Source organism: Coffea arabica, chromosome 10e, assembly GCF_036785885.1.
Source record: "Coffea arabica cultivar ET-39 chromosome 10e, Coffea Arabica ET-39 HiFi, whole genome shotgun sequence".
In the NCBI taxonomy this organism is placed as follows: Eukaryota; Viridiplantae; Streptophyta; class Magnoliopsida; order Gentianales; family Rubiaceae; genus Coffea; species Coffea arabica.
Window position 1 is genome coordinate 32,500,836 of NC_092328.1, and position 13,586 is coordinate 32,514,421.

General features: G+C 34.7%; 1 protein-coding gene across 1 annotated transcript; it reads right to left on the reverse strand.

The window, feature by feature from the left end:
- Positions 1-2,645: 2,645 nt before the first annotated feature.
- On the reverse strand, positions 2,646-11,107 carry LOC113712768 (uncharacterized). The gene is made up of 5 exons (XM_027236325.2): positions 9,933-11,107; positions 9,067-9,806; positions 8,896-8,985; positions 7,526-8,323; positions 2,646-3,166 (listed from the first exon to the last, which is right to left on the reverse strand). Exons 1-5 carry the CDS (start codon positions 10,039-10,041, stop codon positions 3,029-3,031), a joined length of 1,875 nt encoding a protein of 624 aa, XP_027092126.1. The 5' UTR covers positions 10,042-11,107; the 3' UTR covers positions 2,646-3,028.
- Positions 11,108-13,586: the final 2,479 nt, after the last annotated feature.

Below are 13,586 nucleotides of genomic sequence, written 5' to 3' on the forward strand. Positions count from 1 at the left end.
TAGCTTCGATTATGTGCCAACTACCATATTTTTGACCAGCCCAATGTTATTATTTGTAATTCCTACCCAATTCCTACACGGATGTGCACTACTTTTGCAAAAATTTCATCCTTAATTAATCGAATAAAAATAAAACAAAAATGAGGGAAACATATGAAAATTGAGGGGAAAAAGAAGAAAATGCAAAAAATCAACTAAAGATAATAATATAGAAAAAAAACCTTGAAAAGAAAAAAATTAAACTTACTAAGATGTTGGAAAACAAGAAAAGTTGAAATTTTCAACTTGTTTACAATTTGCTAAAGATAATAACCTGATAATAATGGTGAAGACTTGAGAAAATCTTGTTGTGGATATTTGGGTTAAAAATGGTTAAGAAGAAAAAATTGAAAAAAAAATAAGAGAAGAACTTGATGTTTTAATATATTTTTTAGTCAAGTAGAATTCTCAACAAACTTAACTACAGTCTAGCGGTGAAATTGTCATATCCAAACTTGAAGACCCAGGTTCGAATCTTAGCTACACCATTCTTGATATTTTGTTGAAGAATTTAAAAAACCGCCGGTTCACGGTTCTTAACGGTTCGCACGGTTCGTCCGGTTCGGCCGGGTTTCAACGGTTCTCCATGAACTTCCGGCTTTAGCATTAGACCGGACCGGTGACATGGCCGGTTCGCGGTCCAACCGGTCGAACCGGCCGGTCCGGTCCGGTTCTGAAAACATTGGTTTAACCAAGTATTGCCGAATATATAGATGGCTGAGCACCAACTTCAAATCCTAGAAGCCTGCTTTTGCTTTTTATGACCCACAAAAGAAATCAACGGACAACAATGCGCGATAATGTATACGAACTAACCAACTAAACAATGGTGGAAACACAATCTGTTCTTTTCTAGGCAGGATTTCTTCGAGACTTTCTCTGTTTGGGGAGGAAGAAATTGTGGAGATGATGAAGAAGAAAAGTGACAGTATACAAATGGGGTTGTTCGAGTCCAATTGCTATTTTCGGTGATATATTTAAGGCCAAACTTGTACACATTGACTGTATCGATACAATCCAACCGTTCATCCGGAATTAATCAACAGCAAAAAAAAAAAAAACTACAACTATCGATGGAGTGTATGTGCCGTTGAAGCTTCATTGCATCTGTTAGTGGATACAACTCTATCATAGGCTGCATGTGGCGTCTGTAATTTTTTTTTTTGAAAAAAATTGTTCGCACCTTTGATCTATTGATCAACGATACTGAAATTTTACCGCATCCAAAAGTAGATGCGATTGCGGCGACTGGACAATTTTTTTTTTTTTAAAAAGAAGTTTTCATTGTTTATCAACTATTGATCAATGGTGCTGAAATTTCGTTTTGGATGCAACTACGACGACTGGCAAATTTTTTTTTAAAATATTATTCGAGTAAATTGCTTTGTGACTTACATAAAAAAGCCTAAAATAAATTCAATTTCGCTCAACACCACTTTTCTCATTTGTGGCAACCTCTACTAAGAAACTAAATTGTTCAAAACACCAAATTTGTCATGATTTGTTATTTCACCATTATTTATAGAAATTTACCCCTTTTAAGTGATGTAAAAAATGAAAATTTGGTATCGATGTTCTTATTTAACAATTGTACTTGCATTTGACTACAATATTTACGCTAGGCTCCCAAGTGAAGTTCATGATAGTGACAGTCAATAAATTCATAGGTTTCGATTTATCTAACGATGCACTTGTTAAAATATATTTCAAGTGTTATATTTTAAAAATATAAAATTAATTAGAAAAAGTAAATAAATACAAGAAAATGTAAGCAAGATTAAATAGATAAAATATATAAATATAAGAAAAGATAATAATTGTTTGTGTGTGTGTATATATATATGACAGATTAGGTAAATATTAGGTGTCTTAACGAGTCTGTTAAACAAACCCTCAATCAAAATCCACAAATCAATTCAAAATATTGATGAACGATTTAAATGTAAGATTACATGAGAAATAGAAAAAACCAGAAAAGCGGGTGGGAAGGGTGGTGGGATTGTTTGTTTTCAAGCGGCAGATATGGTACTTCTAAGACGTCGAAGCAAATAAAGGTACCTTTCAAATGCATGCAAAAACAATTAGTAAAAGTCTAGCCTTCCTCGTTCAGTTTAAACAAGAATAATGGGCTATTATGCGATGGAAAAACAATGAGAAATTATAATCTTGTTATCCTTTTTCATTTCATATTAATGGACTGATGTATAGGTAGGTAACTAGCTTGAATTCGAGGATGTAGGCGAAGGATAGAACGGAGAACATAGTAGTCATATTGCAGTTGCAATCCCTTCAGTACAAAATAATGCTCAGAGTAAAGAATCGGTCATCCTTTTTCTTGCCCGCCTCTAAGAGGATACCATAACCTTGTAGAACAGATGCATTCCCTTTCGATCACTTGCATATATCAGCAGAATGTGGAAAGTAAATGGCCACAATTTTCATGGTTTCATAATCGTGAACAATGCTCTACGGAACTTAATAGTTGCTTTCTGGTTAAATTATAATCAGTAAAACGAAAACAAAAATGTGGATGAAGAAAGATATTAACTAACAAAATGGACCTTGGCATGGGGGTTAAAAGGGGGAAAAGTATAAAACAACAAAACTTCAATGAACTATCCAATTTTTTTCTTGTAAATTGACGAAAACACTGTAAACTTTCCAATTGATCTTTTGACGGCAAAAAGAAGGGAAAAGAGGATGGGAAAAAAAAAAAAAACCTACTTTCCTGGCATCATCAGCTGCATAACATGTTTCCTAACCTACGATCTTTTCAAGAAGCAACCTTCAAACCATGACAAAGCCAGCTAAAAGGACCTACTGTTGGTGGTTTTTATTGTACTATACTCCAAGCTGCAGACTTCAAAACATAGTCATCCTTTAACTCACCGTATTTAGCTCTCTTTCCAAATAAAGAGATGGAAAAAATGAAGGAACCTTTTTCATCAAAAATGATTTCCCAAAATCCTGAATGTGGGAAATCAACATCTCAAGCTTCATATTCTGAAGCAACAGAGCCAGATTCAGAAGAGGCAGCAACTGAGTTAGAAGAGTGAGATTCAGACAGCATCGAGCATTTTGGCTGAATGCCTCTCCAAACTTTTAAAGATGGCACGAATTTCTGGTACTGCAGAGGGAAATAAAAGAAAGTGAGATTAGAAATTCCTGTCTCATCCTCTTCTAAGCAGGCTCTCATATCCGATAGTACCATTTCATTAGAAAGCAATGCAAACCAGAGATGGACCATCTGCAGTTAAAAAAGATATATATTTGACCAGACATTATACTACTCAAATCTTATGTTAAGCCTAACATAATTACAAAAAGCAGAAAGAAATGTGCTCGGTATATTGAAATTTTGCATATAAAGATGGTGTATTTAAATTTTCTTTAAAGAAGAACCCTTCTCAACCATACAGCTTCAGAAATGAGAAAGCTATTAGTAGAAAGTAGATTTGACGAGATGACACCGACTAAAATATCAAGCAATAAAAGATTATCTGTCTGAACTTCTTCAAACTAAAGACAAACCCAAAATTTGCTAGAGCCAATGAAAAGAGGTGATGAAATCTCCAGCAGAAGTTAGTAGGAATGACATATACACTGATAACATGCAGTTCAAGAACAGGTATCAATAAAGTCAAAATGATGGTAGAAAGGAACCAAATAATTCCTGACACACAAATGGAGAGTGGAGGGCTTCTCTTCTCCTGGAAATCTCTCTCCTGTAAGAATCCTATTAGCTAGTAACTTGAAGGTTGAAAGGAACAACTTGGCCGAAATCTTACCTTCTCTGCTGGAGGGTGATGTGATATATTTTTAGGCTTCACAAAGCAAAAGCAGAAATTTCAATGTGACAAAGGTGGAGAAGAAGATAAAACTTGGGCACACTCTACATGGTTCACCTAAGAGTTTATCTTGCACATTTTACTATCTTTCAAAGCCATTTAATGTATAAGTTCGGTCTTGTGTCCAATCCACAATAAAATCCTTCCTAGTTAATTTTCTTATTGCTAACTTTTGGTCAAGCACTGCTCCTTTCTGTTCCTTTCCCTTCAGAGGATAAGAGGTAATACCTCAAGTATCAAATGAAGATGCCATATACTTTCATATCTGACTTCTCACAATTTTGTTTTAGCAAATAGGAGATAGTTTGACCTAGAATGAGTAGTACAGATAGGAATCCTCCTTCAGGTATTATCAGAGGAAGCCTTTAACGCATGATTTTACAATCAACTCAAGTCAACAATTAACTTATCAACCCATTAAAAAAAACATGCAATCATTTCGCATTGTGATATTGGAGCTATTAAAATTGGTGGTATTCTACTTTGCTACCTGGGTTATATTAGCAATCTACCCATTAGAAAAGGAGTAGCAAGTACAAGAATGAATTAGATTCACTTCTCATTTTGCTAGTATTCATAAGTAATGGATGTTGCACTGGATATTATTGTTATCCTTCACCAGTATTCATAAATAATTATGTAAGGCCGGATATTTGCAAGCTTGTACATGCTCTTAAAAGACTTGTAAGCTTGTACATGCTCTTAAAAGACAATCTTACAACAGCAAAATGGTGATTACTTATACAATGATCATGTCCCCCTCCACTATTTCCAGAACATTTATACCTTATGCATCCAAATTTCATTTGTCAAACTTGCAAATCCCCATCTAGCATACTACACATACATCTAATTTCTCACAGTACATCTAATCTGAAAAGTAAAGAACTGAAGATCAAAATTGAAAATTTTGAAGAAAATAATAAGAAAGGGGATTATTTATAGTCTAGTAGCAAAAATTCAACAAGAGGATTTATAGATCTGGGTCAAATACCAATAGCTAATGCACTTGATTAGCACATCAGTTAAATACACCAATAGACAGATCTTAAGAAACGAGTCTCAATTTGAAATCTAAATGCACAATTCTCGATCAAAAACTTAACAAGCAATTTTAAATGAACAACAAACTCTGAAAAAGAAGTTTTGGCACTGAATCTTACAAAAGAAGTTTATGCTGCAAACTTCCAAGACCCAATAGTTGGAGAGTGCAAATTCACAATACAAAATTTAATAAATAAAGTAGAAGAGTTCGGATGCAGTTAACTGGCAAACTACAAATCATGTAGCATACTTGCATTGATTTTTTATTGAACAATTTAAGCTTGAGTATGAGTTCGCTATAAACTGATGCTTTAGGGCAACCAGTTAAGACACATTAAAAGTTTGTACAATTAGTCAGTCGTTACAAAACACAGACCAAAAAGCTTTACCACTTGGTTTGTCGACTATAAAGTACCCTAAAGTTGATTCCCCTTTGTGGCTTTCATGTACAATCAGGTTCATTCAGACTGAATCGTAATCCTTAATATCAATCTCAGCGTTAGGCCACATCAGAAAAGCTGGAACAGATAAGAATCAGAAGGGGGGTGTCTAAGTTTAAAATCTTCATTTAATAGTTTGGCAGCAAAACTCAGTGCAATACACAGTCAGTACTTAGTGCTATTACTACAATAGACCAACGTTTAAATGGCTGATACAGATGCAGTTTAACCATATTTAGCTAGCCTTGAAAGCTCTAAAGAATCTAGTAAAACTGGAGCAGTGGAGCAAAAGGCCGATACAGTGAAATGGAATGGTAGAAAAGATGACATTTCACCGTGCTGTCATCATTTGCTAAAAGGTAAGTTCCCTTCTAAGCAGATATAGAGCACGTATGTGCCAAGATCAAGTTCTGCTTAAGGATAAAAGTTGAGGAAGAGGAATAGATATAGGATACTAGTTGCTTTCTTTGCCAGGAAAATGAAGAAGCAACAAGACTCCTACTCTTGCACAGCCCATTAGCAGCAAGGCCATCGTCAATTTCGTTCACTACTCACAACAGAGATTAGAAACCAACAGAATGAATAACAAGTCCAATCTCAGTCTTCATACACCCTTTACTCTTGGATAAATGCCCAGTATTCAACTAGTGGTCTATCTTTTGCCCATTCTTTATAGGGGTTGCTCATCAAGATAACTACTTGTTTCTTTTGGGTTTCACTCCACTGGTGCCTCTCAGTAAAACCAATACCTTTTCCCCCCAAAAAAAAAAATTTAATAAAACCAAATTAGACTCAATACCTTTACCCTAAGACCTGGAGTACATATATTAGAATTGTAATTCAATTTGAATCTACTACACTTTCGATCAATATAAACCATTACTGCATCTAATCATTTAATTACCATTGCTATTAAATACATCCAATTCAACAACAATACATCTAAATATAGCATATAGTTAGTTTCACTAGAAGCACAATAACAGATATTATCCACTTATGCGGCCTACAGTAAAACCATTGTAATTGTTCATCAATCAATAATAAACTTCTTGATGTAGTCAACAAAGGGCTCAAGGAAATCTAAGATTAAAGATTTTAATGATTCAACTAAGCATCCCATGTAGATTAGAAGCCTAATTGGGAGAAAAGAATGGGTCAGCTAAATATCTTTATTTAAGTTCATCATAGTTTTGCACCATGAGATTTATTTTCTAGAATTTTAGGTCTTACGGGATAATTTGGCCCTTTATTTGATAGCAGGAAATTTTTCATAATGGTGAAGTAATGTCTTATCTAGTTGTTTATTACAGAAGGTAACAGATTGAAGTCTAGCTGATAAGGGAGTTCCACAACTAATTTGTTTTTCCTACTTACTAAAGGAAATAGGAGCTCTAAATCTTTCAGGAAAGTTAATAGCCTATAAAACACTTGTGTCCGTACATTGTTTTGTGCAGAGATTGATGAATAATGAGGGACATTTTCTTTAGATTTGTTCTTCTGCCCGTCTTTTCCCCCCACATCACTGTTGAGGGGTTCAGACCACCAAAGCAGCCTTAAGATCCTCTCATGCTTCTGCTGGTATTAGCACCTCTATCTTGTCCGACTTCACTACTATATCTCTTTGAAAGAAATATGAGGGTTTTGATAGGTCTATTGAGAGGAAGCGTAAAAGAGAAGGTTAAGAAAACTGTTGCCAGATCTTCATCAAAGAGAAGATTACTCTCCTAAAGAAGAGAAAGGGAGCACACTTAATTTTGGAAAGGGCATTGTACAGAAGTGAACTTTTTAACTTTGTCTAAACAAACCAAAGATTGGAATGAAAAGACTAAACATCCAAAACTTAGTATATGCTTAGTAATCTTATTCAATTATAAGGCATACATACACCCTGCACTATTGTTTTCTAAACTACATATAAACAGATAAGACATATACAGCCAAATTCAAATTTACCGGCATGTATAAAGAACATCCAACTAGTATCTTGGTCTCAATTAAAGAAATGGAAAATGCAGCTATACCCATGAAATATGTTGTGCTCAATTTCCTTTTATTTAAAAGTTAAGGAAGAAGATGATTATAAATCATTTCTTTTCCAACAAATCAAACCTGGAAATTGGGACATTATCTTGGAAATAGAAGCAAAGTTACCTCCTCATAAAAGGCAACGATCTCCTCGTCTGTAATTTCCACATCTTCCCCATTTTCCTCCCACCCAAGTGAACGAAGGAATGCAGCCTCTTCTTCATCTGGATAGAGTGCTCCATTAAGATACAAATTTCTCTCTCCAGCATCCACAAAACTTTGCACCTGATCACCAGAGCTGTGACTATCACCGTCAGTGATCATCTGACTCCCATTCTCATTAACAAGAGGACTTATTGGAGCACTATTAGCTTCTGTACTATTTTCCTCAGACTTAACAGCACAAGGAGATGAAATGACAGAAACTGAATCCGAGATGGCAGAAGAAGTATTACGCAAGGTCTTCTTCCTCATGAGGTTAAAAAAATCACTCCTACTCTGTGCTTGAGACAAGGAAAATTTCTTCTCTGCGGTAGGTCTCGAATTCAGAGACAATGCAGCTGCCTTCTTGTCAAGAGTGGAAGCCTTTGGATTAGTAGGGCTTGTCAGAGCAATTGGAGTTATTGCAGATAGTGGAATCTGGCTTACTGCCACCTTTCTAATGGAATTGTTAGTTGGACTAGAAGCGTCCTTAGCATTAGAGTTGGCACCATTCTCCTTTGCAGCCTTCAGAACCAGAAACTTTCCAGCATGAGAGGCATTTGAAGCATCAGACCTGACTTGGCCAGCACGAGATTGATTAGGAAGTTGAGGTGAATAGATTGGTTGCTGCTGCTGTTGCTGCATATTCCTAGGAGTAACGACCATCTCATTTACTCTTGCTGCAGCTTTTGGTTGCTTTGATTTGTCTGAAGAACTGGAAACCTGGAAAGAAGAGTGTTACCAATGAGAACTTCATATAAAATTTATAAATTCAAATCTTCCAGGAGGTAACTCTTCATAAGATACATAAATGACTACTGAAAGAGCCAGGAATCATAGAACGAGTCATTTCCAATATCCTTCCAACACAGAGAGTTTGCGTATCATCTTTAAGAGGACACAAATTATTATCCATATTTCTGAATTTTAAGCAAAACCAGCCTAAAACAGATGAACATTTCTGAAGATGACTGCCTATTTTTTTTTTTAAAAAAAAGACATGTCTAGAAAAAATAAATAGAATCACTGTTTAAAAAAGATTCATGCTCCACTAGTCAAATTATGGTCAAAATTTGTGGGTTTTATAATTCCAACAGTGTACAAGGTAATACATTTCCAACATTGCACAGCAACATAATAACACAAAAATCGGGCACAGGTTCAGAATTAACAAGGAATGACCACCACACAGTTATCGGCTAGAAGGTAGACTGATTATTAAACACCCCGCAGACCTTTACTCGAAAAATAGCCTAAAGTATCACTACAAACGAGTAGGAAAAAGTATATCTTACCAAGGCTTTGGGCATCGATGGTGTCATAGGAATTAGTTGCCGAGACTGCTTTATGGCTAATTCTTCTAACCTCTGTGTCTTATCAGGTACCTGCAAAATGAATTGAGAAATGTATGAAACTATGCGCATCAAAGAGTTAAATTATTAAGTTAAAACTAAGGGCATAATTACTTGGGGAGTGAGGCGTGCACGCGGTGGAGCCTGTGATAACGCCTCAGCCATGTTAAGGCCAGCCATTGCAGTTGAAGAAGCAGACGGAGTTGCAATAGCACTTTGCTGAGCACTTAAGTTCCCAATGCTGTTGCTGCCAATTACAGAGGGCACCTCCGCCAAGGCAGAAGTCCATTTCTCACCACCAAGCAACCCTGAGTTAACTACAGGAAGACTCTGAACAGCTGTACTAAGAGCAGGTGAAGATAGCCTCCCAATACTAGATCCTCCCTGCTTTTCTTCATTTCCAAGAGAAGGAAAATCCTTTTCGAATGCAACCTTATGAACACCGCTTATATTACTTCCCCCCAGATGACTGCCATTTGCAATATACTGATTCAGGTTCATGCCATTTTTCAATTCCTCTGACTTACGGGGTAACAATTCAACTGTTCTCCTGGACACTAATGACTGAGAGCGTCTCAAGGAACTCTTTTCAACACTTGTTAAAATACTCTCCAAAGGATCAGAAGAATCTCGATCCCAGAAATCCCCAACAGTGGACCTGTCTTTATCTTTTTCACGGTTTCTATCCCGGTGACTTCTATTAAAACTGCTGTATGGATGCTTTGCAGAACCATTATTTCCTGAACTACGCCTACAATTAGATGAATGATTACGTTCCAGAAAAGGAGACCGCTGACTATCCTTATCACTGTTGCTTCTAGAACATCTATTCCATGCTGAGGACGAAGAAACATCTATAACAGCAAACAAAAAACGTAATGCATCCTCAGAAATCATGAGGGGGGTGGGGAGCACAACAAACACAAGGTGAGGTAAACTTGAACTGTGCAGTGCATAAACAGTTGATAAACTAAGATTACCTGAGTGCAAAGAAGAAGATGAAAAATGGTGGCTTGAAGGGCTGCCACCACCAACATTTCCTGTACATCTCAACCATTCTGGAACTAATGCAGGTTCACTTCTTTCCATCAGTTCTGACCATATTCAGAATGAAAATAAACTATGTAGGCAATAAACTATAGTCTCCCAACACTGTTTTCTCCACCAAACTTTTGTCCGAAAAGAAATTCCTATATCACCTTCTATGCACCGAAAGGAAACCTACACGTTAACAGAAAACCAGAAAACCTCTAATCCAAAACCACGCCCAGCTTTCTCAATAAGCATCCAGTAACACAGCAAACCAATCTACCATCCCCAATTAGCTCCCTTATAATGTTTTACTCTCTCTCTCTCTCTCTCATCCAATAACAGTAGAAAATAACAATCCCCGCAATGGCAGGCGCTTCTATCAACCTCAACCTCTATGCAATTCTCAGAATCCTCCAGTAACAAAACCAAAATGGGGTATCATCCAGTTTCTACCAAAAGCAAAGTGGCATTGAATCAACTTTAAAAATTTTCCCCTAGCTCTCCATCTTTCAACAAAAAAAAGATGGATTCCCCAATCCCGCAACCCACCTTTCAACCCTCCATGTCCTTGCCACGCAACAACCGGAACAAGGAAAAACCGGACAGAGAGATAAACAAGAAAAACCACAAAATAACAGTCAAGCAGTCCCTCTAAACACCAAAATCCCAAACCACAACCAAAAGCGCAATCAACAAAGTTGGAGCAATTGCCCCAAAAACCCTAGAAAAACACGAGTCGCCTCAACAATTAGGGTTTGTAGAATCAAACGCCGCAAGCCGAACCAGTATTACCAAGAAAAAAAAGGAGCAATATGTAAATGTAACCGCAATTTGTATATAGGGCCAGAAACGATTGAAAATTGAGACTTCAGAATTGAAACCTAATCTCAGAAAAAAGGAAATTGGTGCTAATTTGATTTTGGACGAGAAGATACAGGCAGTTACCCTAAAAAGCGATCCCGAAAACAGAAACAAAAGAACCCTAACCACTTCTGATAACCGCCAAGCTCTCTATATATAAAAACAAAATAATGTATATTTATATATATATTGTGATATATTTTGTGCGTGTATGTAGTTTGGGGGCAGAGAGGGCAATGCAATTGTCTACAGAGATGAATATAGGGGAGAGAGGGAATGGTTTCTTCTTAAATACTATATATGATTTATGAATTTTGCTAGGAGTAACAGGGCAGAAAATAGAAAGGTTTGGTTTTGCAGGAAGAGGGGCAACGGGGGGCAGTGATAAGGGCTAGAGAAGAAACTTGCATAACTATTTTTCCGTCCCACTTTGGCCCTTGATTTTTCGGGTAGCGATATTTGTCCTCTTTAATTTTGTGTTTTAGATGTACTTCAATTGGCAAGGTGTCCTTTCGTTAATTCAACCAAATTGGCATTGCTATCACGACTAACTCCATGACGAATTTTGCCCATATTTGATAATTTCATTCAGCACTTAGGGTGTGTTTAATAAAATTAAATTTTAAAATATAAAGTTTGAAATATGAATCTATTAAGTTTTAGGTCTTGTTTGATAATTCAATTTAATATTTAAACTTAATGGATTCAAATTTTAACATATTCAGACTGTTTGATAACAAAAAATTGAACATCTGAATTAATTAAGTGACACTGAATTTCTTATGCAAACTTGTCTCAAAATTAAGTGATAACCTATTCACTTATCATTGAATGTAATATGTACTCAAATGTATTAAATTTAATACTTAACAATTCAATAATTTAATGGATTTAAATTTCAGATTTTAGATTTCAAATTTCAGTTTTATCAAACGCACCCTTACTTTTAATTGTTTAGTACTAAATCCGATACATTTAAACGTATATTATATTAAGTAATAAGCAAATAGTTTATAACTTATTTTTAGGATCAAGTTTTGCTTAGAAAATTTAGTATCACTAATTAATTTAGATGTTCTATTTTTTTTTTATCAAACGCGTCTGAAAATTTCAGATCTAAATTCATTAAATTTAAGTGCTATATTGGGTTATTAAACAAACTTAATAGATTTAGATCTTAACATATTTAGATGCATTCGATAACAAAAAATATAACATTTGAATTAATTAAGTGATACTAAATTTCATAAACAAAACTTGCTCCCAAAATTAAGGCCCCATTTGACAACTTAGTTTAACACTTAAATTTAATGGATTCAGATTTTAATATATTCAGACGCGTTTGATAAACAAAAATAGAATATCTGAATTAATTAAGTGATAAGCGTGATATACACTCGAATGTATCAGATTTAGTACTTAACAATTCAATAACTTAATGAATTTAGATTTCAAATTTCAAATTTCAGACTTCAGTTTTATCAAACGCATCCTAAGTGATAAACTATTCACTTATCACTTGAGGTGTATTTGATAAAATAAAGTCTGAAAACTAAAATCTGGAATTTGAAATCTGAAATATAAATCCATTAAATTACCAAATTGTTATGTATTAAATTTAATACATTTGATTGTACATCACGTTAAGTGATAGGTGAATAACTCATCACTAATTTTTTAAAGCAAATTTTGTTTTGGGAATTCAGTGCCACTTAATTAATTTAGATGTTATAATTTTAGTTATTAAATGTATCTGAATATATTAAAATCTGAACCCATTAAGTTTAAGTATTGAATTCGATTATCAAGTAGGATCTTAATGTGATATACACTCAAATATATCAAATTTAGTACTTGACAATTCATAACTTAATGTATTCAAATTTCAAATTTCAGTTTTATCAAATGCACCTGTAGTTGGATTTACACTACCATGCCCATTTGTTATTGAAGAGTTAATAGAGAAAAACAAGTGTATTTACTATGCTGCTATTATGAAGTTATTGATGTTGACCACAACCTGTAGTTGTAGACACCAAATTTTTGGTGTAATTGCATTTTTAGTTTTTTATTTGTCGTGTTCATTTTTAATTTTTAGTTTCCAGTTTTATTTTTATTTTTAAGTTTTATCATAGAATTTGTTGAAAAAGAAAAAAAAAAGAAAGAAAAGAAAAAACATCAAAAATATGTTTTAGTCATTTTGTTTTTATTCAATGCTTTCTTGAAAGAAAAAAAGAAAAAGAGGAAAAGAAAGAAAAATCATAAAAAAAAAGATAAAGGGAAATTTGTTCACAAAAATATGTTTATTTCTTTGAATTCAACCTTTTTGCACTTTGGTTATTTTTATTAAGTTATTTTGAAAGAAAAAGAAGAGAAAAAGGGAAAAATGAAGAAAATTTGAAAAATGGACATTTTTGTTGTTTTTATTTATTTAGTTTGTTTTTTTATTTATTTGTTTTCATTCTCATTATTTTTACATGGTTTTGTCGTTTTGTTATATTATTACTATTTATATTCTGTATTTATTAAGTTCAAAAAAAAAAAAAAAAAAAAAAAGTAAAACGCGGCTTGCAAGCTGCGTATTGCCGCAGCTTGCAAACAAAGGGCTGGGCAGCCCCTTTGGCTGCAAATATGGAGAGATTGTTTTAGGGTTGGGGCTCCCATATAAATAGAAAGAGGGCAGGCAGCCGCGAGGGAGAGTTTTTTGGGGGTGAAGATAGAAAAAGGCTACGGAGAGGAGA